Source organism: Vulpes lagopus, chromosome 4 (genome assembly GCF_018345385.1).
Source record: "Vulpes lagopus strain Blue_001 chromosome 4, ASM1834538v1, whole genome shotgun sequence".
Taxonomy (NCBI): domain Eukaryota; kingdom Metazoa; phylum Chordata; class Mammalia; order Carnivora; family Canidae; genus Vulpes; species Vulpes lagopus.
The window spans coordinates 112,815,142-112,832,997 of NC_054827.1; the positions used below are offsets into that span (position 1 = coordinate 112,815,142).

The 17,856-nt window shown below is 43.7% G+C and overlaps 1 protein-coding gene across 1 annotated transcript in view; it reads left to right on the forward strand.

Moving 5' to 3' along the window:
• The window catches only part of TICRR (TOPBP1 interacting checkpoint and replication regulator), a 39,876-nt gene extending 22,328 nt beyond the window's left edge, over positions 1 to 17,548 (forward strand). The window contains exons 14-22 of the mRNA XM_041751010.1: positions 1,116 to 1,173; positions 3,218 to 3,364; positions 9,279 to 9,369; positions 10,465 to 10,526; positions 11,618 to 11,752; positions 12,318 to 12,475; positions 14,223 to 16,365; positions 16,497 to 16,622; positions 17,383 to 17,548. Coding sequence (XP_041606944.1) covers positions 1,116 to 1,173; positions 3,218 to 3,364; positions 9,279 to 9,369; positions 10,465 to 10,526; positions 11,618 to 11,752; positions 12,318 to 12,475; positions 14,223 to 16,365; positions 16,497 to 16,622; positions 17,383 to 17,495 — 3,033 coding nt within the window. The 3' untranslated portion in view covers positions 17,496 to 17,548. The remainder of the gene's footprint in view (positions 1 to 1,115; positions 1,174 to 3,217; positions 3,365 to 9,278; positions 9,370 to 10,464; positions 10,527 to 11,617; positions 11,753 to 12,317; positions 12,476 to 14,222; positions 16,366 to 16,496; positions 16,623 to 17,382) is intronic.
• The last annotated feature ends 308 nt before the right edge of the window (positions 17,549 to 17,856 follow it).

Consider the following 17,856-nt stretch of genomic DNA (forward strand, 5'->3'; position numbering starts at 1 on the left):
TTAAAAGTGAAGAAGGGGGATACTTGGGTGGCTCAGTGGTTGAGTGTCTGCCTTCAGCTCAGGTCCTGATCCTGGGGTCAAGTCCTGCATGAGGCTCTCAGTGGGGAGCCTTCTTCTCCTCTGCCTATGTCTCTGCCTCTCTCTCTCGCTCTCATGAATAAATAAATTTAAAAATCTTAAAAAAAAAAAAAAAAAAAAAGAAAGTGTCCCTCCTCCATTCATTCTTCAGAGAATAATTTTTTAAAAAGATTTATTTATTTATTTATTTATTTATTTATTTATTTATTTATATGAGAGAGAGAGAGAGAGGCAGGTACATAGGCAGAGGGAGAAGCAGGCTCCCCGAAAGGAGCCCGATGTGGGACTTGATCCTGGGACCCCGGGATCACATCCTGAGCTGAAGGCAGACACTTAACCGCTGAGCCACCCCGATGTCCCCAGAAAATAATTCTTGATGACTGTTTGCTGTGTCTGTCCCAGGTTGTTTTCTATATATACAGCAGTAGCACACATCAAAGGTGTCATCTGTCATACACACATATACGCATTAAAAACAGTTGTACAGGGCAGCCCTGATGGCCCAGCGGTTTGGCGCCGCCTTCAGCCCAGGGCATGATCCTGGAGACCCAGGATCGAGTCCCACGTGGGGCTCCCTGCATGGAGCCTGCTTCTCCCTCTGCCTGTGTCTCCGCCTCTCTCTCTCTCTCTCTCTCTCTCTGTGTCTGTCATGAATAAGTAAATAAAATCTTAAAAAAAAAACAACAGTTGTACAAACCTGCTGTACTTATTCTACTTTTCTTTTTTTCCTTTATCCCCATCATGAGCTTGTTTCTGTGTACATAGATAGGTCTTCTTTCTCTATTTCTAGAAGTCTTCCTGATCTCTTAATGTCTGCGTTGGATGATATATCAAAATTTGTTTCACTCTATGGATATTGAGGTGTTTTTTATTTTATGTTACAATGCAGGCTTCGGTGTCCTTGGAACATATATCTGTTTTTATGCATTTTACAAGTGTTTCTGTTAGGGATTCCTACAAGTGAAACTGCAAGGGTCAGAGGATTTCACGTGGAATTCTTATTCTTTTAAATGAATGCCAATTTACTCCTCTTTTAGGAGACCTCTCATTCTACTGTTCAGCAGCCTCCACTTCCTGTGAAAGATCCAGTACAAGGTAAGCTGTGCTCTCCTAGCGCACAGATTTATTAACTAGCTTGACAAACTTAGTTTAATTTCATTTATTTTAGCAACTGTATACAGTTATAAATTAGAATTTTGTATGATTATACGAATCGTTAATTATATCCAAATACCACGTGCTAGGAGAATAAGAGTCACATACATAGTCTCAAAATATTGCATTCTACAAAATCACTGGCCAGAAATCTTTTTTTAAAAACACCCATTATTATGAAAGCCACAAAAAGGAAAAGAAGCAGTGATAAACTGGTTTAATTTTTTTATTTATGATAGTCACAGAGAGAGAGAGAGAGAGAGAGAGAGAGGCAGAGACACAGGCAGAGGAAGAAGCAGGCTCCATGCACCGGGAGCCTGACGTGGGATTCGATCCTGGGTCTCCAGGATCGCGCCCTGGGCCAAAGGCAGGCGCCAAACCGCTGCGCCACCCAGGGATCCCGATAAACTGGTTTAGATGAAAGCACTTTAAGTGTGGCAGCTGAACGCACTAGGTGATCCCTGTTTGGATCTTAACTTCCAGGAGGACAGGGTCTCTCATGAGACCATGAGAGAAATGGGAAGCTGGATAGTATGCTGAGTGACTTGCCCTTGTTCTTGGGAGATCTGTGCTGAAGTACAGGGAACTGAAGGGTTGAGATGTCCCCACCTTACCATGCCGTGCTTGGATATGGCAAGAATTGTGTAAATGTAGAGAGAGAGAGGTGGAGGGAGAAAACATATGTTGACAGTTAGTGGATTTTAGTGATGATTCTCTGTGTGATGTATTCTTTGAAACTTTCAATATTAAACTTTTAAAAAACTTGGGAAAACAAAGTAGCAAATCAAATTTGGCTGTCAAGTCATAAATTCATTTCGGGCATTTTTTTTTTTAACTTGGGCATTATTGATGTCCTTAATAATAATGTTGGTCCCGGTGGGTAATATAAGGGCTCCTCCCAGCTTGTGGATCATGGCTAATTTGATTTGTATTTAAGTGACCTACTCTCAGAAGAGTTTATCCTTGGTGAGGTTTGAGGAGCCTTCATTAGGCCGTCTTGCTTCAGATTAACATGCCACCCTGCTGGCTTTGTCAAGTAATTTTTGACTATGAAGCTATTTCTCCTAACTTTGAGTCTAAATGGCCACAAATTCTCATGCTCTGGAGTCAGGAAGAGCATTTAAAATAACCTGGTAAATTGGTAAATATCCTAAGAAGAAAGATTTGTGGAATTGAAGGAACAGTTTTCTCCTTGGAGCTAAGCTGAATACAAAGCAGTTAAAAGGCCAAAAGTGAGGAAAATCCTTATAACACTGGCTTTTATTAAAATGACCCTGGAACACCTGTGTGGCTCAGTGATTGAGCATCTGCCTTTGGCTCAGGTGGTGATCTTGGGATCAAGTCCCACCTCCTCTCAGGGAGCCTACTTCTCCCTCTGCCTGTGTCTCTGCCTCTCTCTCTGTCTCTCATGAATAAATAAAATCTTTAGGAAGAAAAAAAAAAAAGACCCTGATCTACATTAGCCAGTCTCTTAAGGATTGTGTCCACTTTACAATGAGGATAGCCTCCAATTTAAGCGATGGCCTTCCTTATGTTCCTTATAAAAAGTTGGATTTAAACTGAATTTCTTTTTTTTTTTTAATTTTTAAAAGATTTTATTTATTTATTCATGAGAGACACAGAGAGAGGCAGAGACACAGGCAGAGGGAGAAGCAGGCTCCATGCAGGAAGCCTGATGTGGGACTCGATCCTGGGACTCTGGGATCACACCCTGAGCCAAAGGCAGACACTTAGCCACTGAGCCACCCAGGCGTCCCCAAACTGAATTTCTTTTTTTTTTTTTTTTTCTCCAAACTGAATTTCTAAAACTAAATAGTTTGAATGCACCATGTGAGTATAATATTTAAGGAAATCCTATTAGTAAATGTGAATATAGAAGCCGGTCTATAGAATACTTTCCTTAAGCAGCCTCTGAGTATCTTTCTTTTCCCAGATATGGCACATATTAGTGATAATATTAGATGCTATTTTTTTTTTTTCCCAGAAGTGACCAAAGTTCGAAGAAATCTCTTCAACCAGGAAATGATTTCTCCTTCAAAGAGATCGGCAAAACGGGGGTTACCTAGAAGCCACTCCGTGTCAGCAGTGGAAGGTCTAGAGTGTAAACTTGACAACTTCAAGAGGACCAAAGGTACCATGTTTTAGGGTAGCCAAGAGAAGGGGAGGGCTTTTGGATCCAAAGCAGCCTCCAGACTCTGTTGCAGAAGCTCATTGATCTCCTGTTTTCCTCTCTAAGTTCCATTAGTTTTCCCCTGGGGGTCTCTCTCCCTCTAATCTTGAATGAAGACTTAATCCTAGTATCTGCTCAGTCCTCCCCTTCCTGTCGTTCCCACAGACAAGCATCTATTTTACAAAACCAATGAAAAGGAAATGAAAGATAGTGACCGGTTATTTTCTAGTCTTTTGGGGATTTTTTTGGCTTGGTTTTGTTTTTGTTTTTGTTTTTTCTTTTTTGTTCTTTTAGTAACTGAGTAAAATATGTGATTTACCTGTCTTCATTATATTCACAAAGTTGTGCAACCATTATCACAAATTCCAGATTTTCATCATTCTAGAAAGAAACCACATATCCATTAGGAGTCATTCCATTTCCCCTGACTTTCCCAGCTGGAGGCAACCACCATTCTACTTGCTATTTCTGTGAATTCGCCTCTGTGGGTATTTCTTATAAGTGGAATCCTACAGTATACACCAGCATCTTTATTTTTTTCATCAATGTTTTATAGTACTCAGAATACAATTCTTTTACCTCCTTGGTTGAATTTATTCCTAGGTATTTTATTCTTTTGGGCACGATTTTAAATGGGATTGTTTTCTTTTTTTTTTCTTCTACTTTATTACTAGTGTGTAGAAGTAGAACTGATTTCTGTATATTAATTTCGTACTCTGCAACTTTACTGCATTTATCACTTCTATTAGCTTTTTAGTGGTATCTTTAGGGTTTTCTATCTATAGTATTGTGTAATCTGCAAATAGTGACAGTTTGACTTCTTATCAGTTTGGATGCCTTTTTATTTCTTGTTTGATTGCTGCAGCTTGGACATCTAGCACTGTGTTGAAAAGTAGTTGAGAGGGGCACCTGGGTAGCTCAGTGGCTAAGCATCTGCCTTCGGCTCAGAGGAGTCCCGCATTGGGCTTCCCCCAGGGAGCCTGTTTCTCCCTCTACCTATGTCTCTGCCTCTCTCTGTGTGTCTCATGAGTAAATAAATAAAATCTTTTAAAAATTTTAAATTAAGAAATTAGTTGAGAGTCTTGTTCCTGGTCTTGAAGAAAAGCTCTGTTTTTCACCATTGAGTATAATGTTAGCTGTGGGGGTTTCTCATCTATGGCCTTATTACATTGAGGTATGTTCCCTCTAAACCTAAACTTTGCTGAGAGTTTTTGTCATGAATGGATATTGTAGTTTGTCACATGCTTTTTCTTTTTTGGGATGATCATATGGTTTGTATTCTTTCTCGTTTGTGTGAAGTATCACATTAATTTGCAAATATTGAATCACTCTTGCATCTTTAGAATAAATCCTACTTGATTGTGGTGAATGATTTTTTAATGTATTGTTGTATTCAGTTTGCTAATATTTTGTTGAGGATTTTTACCTCTATGGTAATCAGAGATACTGGTCTGTAGTTATTCTACAGTATCTTTGGTTTGGGTATCAAGGTAATGCTGGCCTTCTTGAATGAACTTACAAGCTTTCTTCCTCTTTTATTCTTTGGAATAGTTTGAAAATTTGGTTTCTTTTAATTTTTATCACTTTATTGATATTCTCATTTTATTCATATATTGTTTTCCTGATATCCTTTAGTAATTCATGATTTTCTTGAGCTCATTAAGCATATTTAGAAAACTTGATTTGATGTCCTTGACCAGTGATTCTGATGTCTAGGATCTCTTGAGGATGGTTTACATCAAATTTGTTTTTTTTCCTGTGAATGGGCTCTACTTCTCTGTTCTTTGTATTCTTTGTTGAAAATTTGACATTCTGAGTATTATAATGTGGTAACTCTGGAAACCAGATTCTCCCACTTGCTAATCGTTGTGTATTGAGAGCATTAGCTCTGGTTTTTTATTTTTTTCTCTGTTTTCTAAGCTTTTTGTAAAGTTTGTATTCCATGTGTGTGTGGTCACTGAAGTTTGTTCTGTTATCTCTGTGGTTAATCAGTGACCTGACAAAGATTTCCTTAAATGTCTTGACTCCTAAAAGGGAAAAGCAAGAGGGGGTATACTTGTCTCTTAAATCTTCCCTGGGGTGGGGACCCGGATGGCTCAGTGATTTAGTGCCTGCCTTCAGCCCAGGGTGTGATCCTGGAGACCCCGGATCGAGTCCCACATCAGGCTCCCAGCATGGAGCCTGCTTCTCCCTCTGCCTCTCTCTCTCTCTCTCTCTGTGTCTTTCATGAATAAATAAATAAAATCTTAAAAAAAAAAAATCTTCCCGGGGTGGGGCACGTGGATGGCTCAGTTGGTTAAGTGTCTGACTCTTGATTTCAGTCGTGAGATAGAGCCCCATGTTGGGCTGTATGCTCCATGTGAAGTACACTTGAGAGTTTTTCTCTCCCTCTACCCGTCCCCCACTTACTCGCAAGCATGCTCACTCTCTCTCTCTCTCTCTCTCTCTCTCAAAATCTTTAAAAAAAAAATATCTTCCCAGGTGTGCATTGAGGGAAAACTACTGCATCCTGAGAAGTTCAAAACCAGGGCAAGCACCTGCATCAGCCCTTCAGGGATCCATCAGATTGACCAAAACACACAACCCCAAGTTTGGAAGACAGGGTGTCCACTGTCTGTCTGCTCTACCTCGAGCCAGCTGCTCCCAGAATGTGGACCTCTCCCATAGAGGTGGAGTGAAGCTGAGGAAAGGAGATCATATAGCTGTTTATGCATGGCATTCCCTTACCAAAAATCAGCATCTTCCTTTCATATAAAGCATTTTCTTCATTGTTATAAGTATCCAGTTGGGTTCCATAGCTCCAAAATATTTGATTCTGATCATTTCTCCCCCTAGTTTACTAACTGTTTCAGTGGGGAGACCAATCCTAAGAGCTTCTTACACCAGTGTTGTGTGACATTACCCCCCAGCCCCGCCCCGCCGGGGATTATGATTAATATCTTGCAACAGCCTCATTCAGATGAATACCAATTTAATTTCAGTAGTATTGAAGAACTTTGCTCTTATAAATTCAGTTGTTTCCTACCTCCTCCTTTGTACTATATTTTCATACACATCACATCTTTGTACATTGTATGCTTATCAGCACCAATATATTTTTTATTTTTATTTAGGTCTTTTTTTTTTTTTTTTTTTTTTAAGTAGGCTCCATAACCCAGTTTGGAGCCCAACACGGGTTCAAATTCAGGACTCTTGAGATCAAGACCCAAGCTGAGATCAAGAGTCCAACACCTAACCAATCAAGCCACTCAGGCACCCCCATCAATACCAATTTATAATTATCACTTTATCTTTTAACTCCTAGGAGAAAAGAGTTACAAACAAAAAATGCTTTTGTGCTATACATTATATTTATTTATGTAGTTCCTTCACTGATACTCTTTAATTCTTCCCATGGATTGGTCTCACTCTTGAGTGCCCTTTCTTTTTGGCCTGAAGGACTCCCTCTAGTGGGGCAGATCTGGTACTTAAAAATTCTGTTTTGTTTTTGGGGGGAGGGGAGTTTGTTTTTAATCTGGGAATGTGCTAATTTCCTTCATTTTGAAAAATAATTTACTGGATATAGATTTCTCAGTTGAGTCCTTTTCAGCGCTTTGAATATACCATCACATTATCTTTTGTCCTTTCTTTCTGTTGAGAAATCAGCTTTACCCTTCTAGAGGATCCCTTATACTTGATGAATTCCCTGCTCTTTGGCTCCTTTCAAGATCCTATCTGACTTCTGACAATTTATGATTTGTGCAGGTGTGGATCTCTTTGACTTTATCCTTCTTGGGTTATTGAGGTTCTTGGATATGTAATGTCTTTCATCAGACTTGGGATTTTTTCAGCCAGTATTTCTTCAGATGTTCTTTGTGCTTCTCTCTCCTCCTCAGACTCCCAGTACGTGGATGTTATGCTTGATGGTGTCTCACAGATGTCCGAGACGGTTTCTCTTCATCCTTTTGCTTTCTGTCCCTGGGGCTGGTTAATCTGAATTAACCCATCTTCACATTTGTTGATTCTTCTCCCACCTCCTATTTAATAAGGTTTTCATTTTTCAGCTTTAGAATTTCTGTTTGGTTCTTTTTTAGGATTTCTGTCTTTATTGACCTTCTCTATGGGGCAAGTCTTCAGTCTCATACTTCCCTCTGGTTCTTTGGATGTGGTCTTTGTATTTCAAACAGCTTTTTAAAGTCTTGGTCTAACAGATCCGATGTTTGGAATTCCTCAGGGACTGCTTCTTTTTGCCTGCGCCTGGGCTAACCTCTGTTTCTTTGCATGTCTTATTTTGTACTGAGCACTGGACCTCACAGTTCTGACAGCCAGACCTGTCCCTTCCCAACCAGGGTTTGTTGTTATCGTTAGTGCTTTTGTTGGCTTAGTAACTTTGCTGAACTACCTTAAAGTCTATTCTGTCTCATGTAGCTACTGACGTCTGCTCACTTAGCTTAAGTGATCCCACTAACGATGCGACAGATTTCCTTTAATGTCTGGAACCAGTTAGTTTCTCAGCTCCTGCTGAGGGCCCTAGGTGAGCTGGCTCATTCCTTCAGAGAGAACGAAAACTGCCTGGCTAAATGTGGGAGGCCTCGAGGGTAGTCATGGGTGACAGCTTCAGCCTTAGTGGTTTATTCTGGGCTTATTATTCCCAGGAATATGGTGGAGGTTTGCAGAGGCCCCTACAGATGTCTCCTTTCCCAGTGTTCCCCTTTAAACTTTTGGTTAGCCTGTTGTTTGCCCCAGCTGTTAGCAGTCTCTCTGGCAGCAGTGATGTTTACAGTTGCTGCCGACTGGCTTCAGTAAGTGTTCCCTGGAAAGAGGTTGTTTGCACTGGGTGAGTTCTGAGTCGGGTCAAATAGAGACCACTCCTGCGTGTGGGGTTTTGCAGGAAACTGCCAGACGGGTCAGATAATGAGATCTGGGAATGGTGTTTTGGAGGAACCTTAGCCCTGTTCACAGGCCCCTGGGCTGTTGGTTTGCACAGTGATTGCAGACTGTTGGTTCTCAAGGCTGCAGGACTGGGGAGAGGGGGGACCTGGGCAAGATAAAGTTCTGTGAAGCTCACCTTACTGGGATTCACTGTTTTTGTTGGATAAATACTCCATGGATTGTAATAAACTGGTTAGTTCCCAGAGTTCTAAAAAAGCTGATTTTGCCTATTTTTGCCCAGTGTTCTCATTCCTTTTATGGAGAAGAGTTATTTCAGAGGTCCTTATGCCACATTCCTGCCGAAATCACTTCTCTTCCTAGTCACTTGTAACTCCTTTTAAACTAGTCCTCCTATGAGCAGCTTGGTTACATACTCTACTGGGGAAATTTATGCCAGCTAGCTGGATCTTACTATTAAATACCTTATTATCTGCATGGCATATCAGCATTTTCACATACTTTATTTCATTTAATCATAAGTGAAAGAACTGATGAGTGAATGTATTAGCTTTAATAAGTGTTTTTCATTTTTTTCAGAATTGCTTATTAGAGAATAATTTTAGGATTTTATTTATTTATTTGAGAGAGAGAGAGCGAGACAGCACAAGCAGGGAGGAGAGGGAGAAGCAGGCTCTTTGCTCAGCATGTAGGGCTTGATCCCAGAACCCTGGGATCATGACCCAAGCTGAAAGCAGCTGCTTAACCCACTGAGCCACTCAGGCCCCCGAGAATAATTTTACGATATTTTACATTGGCTTACTATTTAATCTCTTATGCTGATGAGCTGTTGTATCATGTTAAATTGAGTCCTATGGTGAGACTTTAGTCTAAAAACCATTAAGTGAAAACAAGCAAAAACCACTCTAGCATGAGTAGTAAGCCAAACATAGGTTCAAACTGCCCCCTTTGCCTTGTTGGTGCTTCTTGATAAGGTTAAATGAAATTTATGCCATTTACATTTTAGGTTATCACAGACTGTTGACTAGGAGTGTGGCTGAAACTCCAGTACATAAGCAAGTGTCCAGAAGGCTTCTTCACAGACAAATCAAGGGCAGGTGAGAACATCCTTGTCTAGCTCCTTTGTGCACCTACACGGCCTTGCTAAAGATCCTGTGGGCCACTGTCCATCATCTCAACCCTCTCATGACGTAGGTCTTAACTGTCTTATAACCAAAAAGCATTTAACATTCTATAAATTCCATGAGGGCTGGAGAACCATACAGAATGTACTTTTTGTTTCACTTACTTCATTTGCCATAATTGAAATTTATCCGTGGTGTTGCATATGTCCACAGTTCATCCTGTGTGTGTGTGTGCGCGTGCGCGCGCTGAGAAGCATTCCATCAAATGGATATTCCACATTTTTAAAAAGCATTCATAATTGGACGGAGGGAGTCCTCATTGCTGCTGGGCAAGCCTGGAAGTCTAGGATCTCAGCTTGGCCTCTGGGTGTGGTGGGGCCAGAGTTTTCCGTGGCAGTTAGCATCTGAAAGTTTGTCATGTGAGGCTGCTCCTTTCCTGGTTCTTTCGCTAGAGAGAACTGGCTTTCCTTAGGGCAGTTTTTGTTCCTGTTCATATATCTGGGTTGTCTGTTCCCCCAGCACCCAGTCTGGGATTTATGAAGCAAAAAGGGATCTCTGGGAGCTTATTGCCCTGTCTCACCTGGGGTTCTGGGGACCTCAGCCAGTTTGCTTCTTCCTGCCACCTTTTAGTCTGTAAGTCATTTTATATATAAGAATGTTGTTGTTATCGTTAGTGCTTTTGTTGGGGCTTTTTATGTCCAGGGCTTTTTAGCTGCACTTAACAGAAACAATAGGGAGGGGCTTGTCAAGGCTTCTTCTAGACATTATTTGTGTACAGACGTTATACACTTGTATAAGATATCTACAGGACAAATTGCAAGAAGTGAAATTGGTGGTTTGGAAGGCATACATATTTCTAATTAATTTTTACATTGTAAAACTGCTTCCCAAAAAAATGTTCTATTTTACTTTGGACAGTAAAGCATATGAGAGTGCGTGCCAACACTGGTGTTATCAAACTCTGTGGTCTTTATTGCTTTGTGAGGCGAGAGGCTCTCTCTTTAATGTGCATTAAGTATGTTAATAATGAGTGATGCTGAATAATCTTTATGCCTTTTGTTCCTTAAGGTCCTCTGATCCTGGTCCTGATATTGACATTGTTGAAGAGTCCCCAGAAAAAGGAGCAGACGGTATTTTACCTACAGTTCCTTTTTGTTGCCTTTTTTTTTTTTTTTTTAAAGTAGGGTCCTCACCCAATGTGGAGCCCAACTCGGGGCTCGAACTCACGACCCTGAGATCAAGACCTCAGCTGAGATCAAGAATCAGATGCCTAACCAACTGAGCCACTGAGGTGTCCCTGTTTTCTGTTGTATTTTAACTAGTTTCTATGAAGGCCCTTCTGTACTTGTGCTATCAATTAGCATATCCTAGGATATTTTACAGACATTGTGATAGCTCTGGGCCCACAGTATAAATCAGTAAGTATTTATTAGTAAATGGTCTCTTACACAGAATTTACCCAAGGGATTTCTGGAGAAAATTTTTTTACACAATAGAAATGGACGTCAGGGTACAGTCTAACCACTGTGTAATACAAAAAAAGGGCTATTGTTTATTTTAAAAGAACATGTAGGGGCATGCACCTGGTTGGGTCCATCAGAAGATAGAGCTCTAGATCTTAGGGTTGTGAGTTTAAGTTTCATGTTTGGTGTAGAGATTACTTAGAAATAAAATGTTAAAAAACAGGTGATACAGAAGTTTCCCCCAAAACAAGAAACCACTTTTTTAATGATTCAAGTAATTTGTTTATTGAAGAAAAATTAGAAGCCAAGTTTTTAACAATTGCTTGATAATCCCACAATTCAGAAATACTGTTAACATTTTAGTTTTAGTAATACTTAGAGGTGTTGTTTCTATACAAATGTATATAACATAAACATGAAAACTGCAATTTCTAAATTAAAAAAATTTTTACAAAAGTCACACTATACACACCTTTTTTTTTTTTTTTTTTTTTTTTTAACCCAACATGATGGTTAAAAGGGTTGCAGTTTGAAACTTCTGAAGGGACTGTCTAGAGGGTCAATGGTTGTTTTTGGACTTTGGGACTATATATCATACCCCTTGTAGCTTTGTTACAATACTTTAGAAATCTCAAAGTTAGTAATTTGTCAAATTTTTATCATGTGTGTGGCACTACATAAATTTGACCCATTTCATAAATGGAAAATGTAAAGTTTGCATTTCTACCTCGTTATAAATTACAAATCTGCTTTTGCAGAAGTAAGCTTGAGACGAAGTCCTCGAATCAAGCAATTGTCATTCAGCAGGACAAATTCTGGTTCCTTCTACTCTGGGTCTCAGCCAAAGTCTCGAAGTGTGCAAAGAGTTCACTCATTCCAGCAAGAAAAGTCAGGTAACATGCTTGCCCATCTGCCTTCAGAAGTCTGTGCCTACTTTGTGGGAAGTGTTTTTGGGAAGAGTACAAAATTTGACATTTTCTTTCTTGACATTGGAGCAGTAGAATAGGTATGCCCATTAGAGGTTCAGGGTGATGAATAATCCATGGCCTTCCTTAGCAGTGTCCTCCCTTTGGATTCTTACAGCTGGTCCATACTATCCTTAGAGGTGATTATTCATTTAACAGGAATTACCCATTATTTCCACCTTGTGTTCATATTCTACACTCGGTGTCCTAGGTGGAAGGTGATATGTTTGTCCTTCATGCTTTCATCCATCATTGGTTTGGATCCTCAGATACATTTACAAATAGTTTTACTTGCATAATGTAAGGGCTCAGGTTAATATGGAGTCCTATTAAAATTCAAGATGGCAGGAATAATTGTAGCTGTTGGCATAATTAGGTGGGTTCCCTCTCCACTCCCACTTGCTCTAAAAAATTGTCATCTTGTATGGACTGGCTGTTCTAATTGTACTGGGAGGGCAGGAGTTAAGAAAGAATCACTGTTTTTGACTTGCAGACCAAAGAGAAAATTCTCCAAACCAAAGTATTCGTTCTCCTAAGAGGCTGCTTTTTGGGGCAATGTCTGAGATGGTCAGCCCCTCTGAGAAGTGTTCAGCTCGAATTCAAAGGCCTTCAAGAAACCCATTGGGCTCTGAGATACCCACCGCATATCAGGTATAACATTCCTATAATGTTTAAAATTGTGTGGTCTTGAGGGAGAAACAGAGACATGGCCAAGAAAACCCACTGAGTCCATTAGGGAAGAGAAGATAGGTGATCTATAGATACTGATAGCTATTTGGAGGTCATTGGGTGGATCCAGATGAATGATGATTGGGTATGTGGGGATGTAAGATAGCAGTCTGGTAGAGGCCAAGAGAATAGAAATGATCTCCCCTGGTCTGTTGGTTTCATCCACCATTTTTATCATGCTATGTATATATATTTTTGAAATGGGCAGGGATCAATCCTCTGTTTCTCTTACATTGCCCACCCGATCCAGTCACCCACATTAGAAACGTGGGAGTCTCTCTGGACTGCTTCCTCTTACCAGACTAAGCCAATCAATCAATCCTGCCAGTTTACAGACTATTTGATTGCATTCCCTCTTCTCCATCCCCTGCTATTCCTGCCTTACTTCAGTTCTACTTGTAACATTTCATTCACTTTTTTCCTTTCAAGTCCGTCCTGCCTCCAGAGGCTACAGTGATCTTTTCAGACTGCATCACTTTGCTTAGAGCTCTACTACTCTTTGTTAAAGCAGGGTTTCTAGGTTTTCCTGAATTGAGACCATTGTGTTAAAAAAAAAAAAAAAAAAAGTAATTATAAACCTAATAAGCAGCTTAGAGGTTGAGGGAGGACATAAATCTATGGGAATGGGTTTGAAGACCACTGATCTCCAGGACCAGGTTCAGTCCTCCCCAGACAGGCACAGGCCTCTGTGGGCTGGCTGTGGCCCTCGTCCTGCCCCTGCTTCATCCTCCACATCCCTGGCAACATCAGGCTGCATGCTGGTCTGCACACAGCTGGTGCTGTTCCTTTTAGACGTAGAAAACTTTAGAGCCCAAGGCACAAGAGTTCCCTCCTCCCCATCTTTTGCCTTTACCTGCTGACACCCATTCTTAAAGACCTGACTATTCCTGTCCCCATTTCCTGCTAACTGGGTTAGACAGCCAGCCTGTTCTTGTGCCCCCATGTTGTCCCATGCATGGCCCTGTCAGTGCACAGGCACCCCTGTGTCATCATCTGGCTGTATACCCCGTTGAACATGAAATGCCCACCAAATAAGGATTCCCTTGAGATGATCGAGCAAGTTTGTAGAAATGATGGGTGTCTGATCTCCTTTACCTGTTGGGAGTGTTTAACTGCATGTTGCAGGAAGGGAGGGAAATTTTTTTGCTGGGGTGTCCTTCCTGAGACGTTATCTGTGTTGCTGTAACTTATGGATCTGTATATTCCATACCCCTCCTGCCCTACCCCCCCCCCACACACACACAGCCTGGCACATAGTGGGTGCATAGCCGGCACATGTTTGATGCAGGTGAATAGCAGGTGATGTGATATCTGGAGGCCACATTAGGCAGAGACCAGAAGGCGCTGTCTCATTGAAGAGAAAAGTAGCTGGGAGTGGAGTGATATATCGTTAGAGGCAAAGCCTATTTTAGCTGGAGCATGCAATGAAAATTTTGTCGTAGAATCAAGATTAGATTCAGTGTTTGGTGCTAGAAAAAGTAGACAAGTGAAATCTGGGTCATGGTTAGAAGTGGAAATGTGTCACTATTTGAGATCCAGCTTACAGTCATTTGTTCAGCTGCCCAGAAATCTCCCATCTGCCTTTCTCATTGTCTTAGAGATTATTCTAATGCTCGATAGAGAATATGGGTCATGCTGTGTATGCACTAAAACAAGTATCTCTTTACAGACTCCTAAGAAGAGTTACCGAAAATCTCCAGGCTCCTCTAAAGCTACACCACAAAGGTTCCCCCGTACACCGCAAACTCCACTGTACACCCCTGAAAGGCGGCAAAAAAACCCTACAGAAGTGACCCCTGGCAAACAGGTCATTTTTAAGGCATCCTTAAAAGACTGCTCACCTGGCTGGGATTCACCATCTCCACCAAAAGTCACTCCTCGGAAAGGACGCTCCCTGGCAAAAGGAGGAACCTCTCCTCTTGAAAAGAAGATACCAAGAACTCCCAAAAGGCCAGGTGGTCAGCCACCTGGATTTCTGAATTCAACTTGGCCACCTTCACAGATTTCCAGTCCAGAAAACACCTCCAGCAGGGCAGCCATGACCAGGAGTGAGAGTCTGACTTCCAGCAGGTATGCCCTAAGAACTCCTCCGAGAGCAGCAGCCTCAGGGCTGCAAAGAGAAACCCCTGTGGATCAAAAGCACCCCCATCCCTGTGTCCCCTGGGCTCCTCAGGTAGAGGAGCTAGCCCAGAAATGGGAGGATAAAGCTGTTTCAGTCCCCAAGACACTGGAGAGTACAAGTCTGATTTCTCTCCCACCTCCTCCTCCAGAAAAACCTTTGACCTCTCCCTTAGGTGAGATTTCCACAAAAAGTCCATTTTGGAAATTTTCGATAGAATCTCCTCCCCCTGAAGAACTGGATTGGGAAGAGCCCCAGAAAGCACCCACTGTATCCTCATCTCTCTCCTGCCCTGTGCCCTCAACGCCCCCCAGAACCTCACTGATAGCCCAGTCTGACCTCATGCCCCCTTTGCTCCCTTCTAAAATTGGAAAAAGGCAGAGAGACACCTCTAATCTTGAAAGCAGCTCCCTGCAGCCCCAGCCTAGCCCCTTTGCTGCTCCTAGGGTTACCACAGCTAGCAACCCAGCTGCCATCACAGATGCCAGAAAAGACCAGACGGAAGCAACCCTCTCTCCTCAGCCTTCTCCTGAAAGACACAGTTACTGTGGGACTGGCTTCAACAGTGACTGGCGTCTGTCCTCTCCTCTGCTTATTGTGAGTGACACAGAGTATCTCACTCTCCTGGACAAAGCAGAGCACCATGGCAGTAATGGCTTACAAAGTCATGTCACACCAGCGGAAGAAGGTGAGGCGTCAAGGATGGTGGTTACCTGTGAGCAGCCTTCTCTGTCTCACCACGGGCTTCCTCCATCCCCTCAGCCCGGCTCACCTCCGACCCTGTCATATGACCTGCGCTGCACCGCAGACAGGAGGCAGCGCCAGGCAGCCTCCCAGCTAGAGAACCTGCAAGCTTCACCTCGGGTTCCCAAAGCCTCTGCCAGCCCACAGACCTATGAGGTGGAGCTGGAGATGCAAGCTTCTGGCCTTCCTAAGCTTCGAATTAAAAAGGTAGACCCCGGCTGTCTATCTGAAGCTGATCCACCACAGAAGGTGGGCTCCCTGGGAGAGGAGAGCTCCCTCCCTGGACTCAGCAGCATGTCCCAGGCCAGTAAGGCCTCAGGTAAACCTGAAGCCACCTACATGTCAACCCCCTGCCTGCGCCCCGCACACAGCACCCCCGGCAAGAGCGGAGGACAGACCTACATTTGCCAGTCCTGTACCCCGACCCGCTGCCCCTCCAGCACCCCCTCTCCGTTTCAAACAGATGTCGGTGTTCCTTGGACCCCGTCTCCCAAGCATGGCGGGAAGACCACTCCTGACACCATTAAAGACTGGCCCCGGAGGAAGAGGGCAGTGGGCGGCAGCTCCGCTGGCAGGAGCGAAGTCGGCACTGACTTTCCTGCAGGCGTGTCCCTGCTCGAGCCGGAACACAGGGAGCGAGCAGGCCTTGAACTCAGCAGCTGTAGGACTCCTCTCTTGGGGGATTTTGAGCTTGAGGGGGTGTGCCAACTGCCAGATCAGTCACCTCCCAGGGACAGTGTGCCTCAGGCTGAGGAAGCCTTCTGGGGACAGTTTGGGTTGGGCTCCAGGAAGAGGCTCCTTCCTGCCAAGGAGGAAGCGGAGTGTCAAGCCAAGAGAGCATGTGACGAGCAGAGAGGAGACACAGACCGTAGCAGGAGTGAGGAGCACTCTCCGAGTATGAGTGGGCGGCACCTCCCCTCCACAGGGGACAACGAGGTGTTTATTTCCAGTGAGTCTGGGGCCCTTGGCTGGCAGCTGGCCGGGTGGGCAGGGAGGTGCTTCCTGAAAAGGCTCTGGCTCCCTGGTCTGGGGTGCTGCGGGGCCGCGCTTACCCTGTGCCATCACATGTTGTCGCTGTAGGTTCCACACCCCCAGCAGGTTGTGCGGTGCGGAGCTGCCTTTCCACCAGCAGCCTGCAGGCGCTCACCCAGTCTCCACTGCTCTTTCAAGGGAAGACCCCTTCCTCGCGATGTCATGAAGCCAGAGGTAATTTGTCCATTAATGGTCCTGGAGACTTACAGGATCAAACCTGTGTCCTTTGGGTGACTCCCCAGAGTTAGCTCAGGGTTGCCAGGTAGCTGGATGGATGGTGGAGGAGTCAGATGGCCCGAGTAGGGAACAGATGACTGTCCCTGTGGTATCATGTACTCTTCCCAGAGAAACTCCACCTGAGAACTCCAGTGTGTCATTAAGCAGACCTCAGTTCCTGCTCTATTTTCTTCAGCTTCCTTAAGCAGTGACAGCTGTGGACATAACCACACACCACGTGGCTCTAGTCCCTGGAGCCTGAGGAGCATGTGTCAGGCAGCATGGGACACAGGTGGCACACTGGCAGCCAGCTGCTTCCCTCCAGGGGTGTACACTTCTGTACACAAGCTAGGATTAAGGACTGGCTGGCATGCACAGCCTTCAGACTCAAGGATTCCCTTTACTGCACCCGACCTGGGGAAGGACTTGAGTGTCTAGAACTGAAGGGGAGTGCAGGAGATAGGGGCCCTTCAGTGATTCCCTTCCCTCGAGACCAGGATATAAATCACGCAAAACAATGTACAATCCAGCTGAGGGAATTCAACCCACAGCACTTTACTTTTTCAGTTACTTACCGCCGCCAGCTCAGTGCTGATGTGGGGGCGGAGAGCCTTGTGACAAGTATGGGCAGTGCTTCAGCAGCACTCAAACCTGCAGGGTTTAAGTTCACCTGTGTGTGTATCACTCTCCAGTTCAAGCCCTTTCTGCCTTTTTCCAGATGAGGAATCAGAGGTCTTCCCCACCGCGGCCGAAGAATCTCCGTTCAGCCAAGCAATCTCCAGGAGACGCCCCATCAGCAGAACTTACTCACGGAAGAAGCTGATTAGCTAGTTAGGACAGAACTGGCCAGGGGACTTATAACAACACTACCAAGCTGAGCTAGAGCCCCTACACTCCCTACACAGAGGAAGTGCGCCAGGAGCAGTTTTCTGTGGACAGGGTAGGAGTTCAGGCTCATACCACAGAGGAATTCTTACAGACACTCGGTTTGCTGAGCCAGGGCCCAGCTTATCTGTCCTACATTAACCCTGGGCTTGCTGCACAGAAACATGAAGAACCAGGGCTCCGTGGAACTGAGGAAGCTCAAAGATGGAAGTCAGCCCAGTCCCTGTGAGCATAAAGGAACAGGGGGGCCTGCACCTCTCTTACTGTCCGCTATCAATTCTGACAAGAGTGCCTTAGGGGTTTTAAT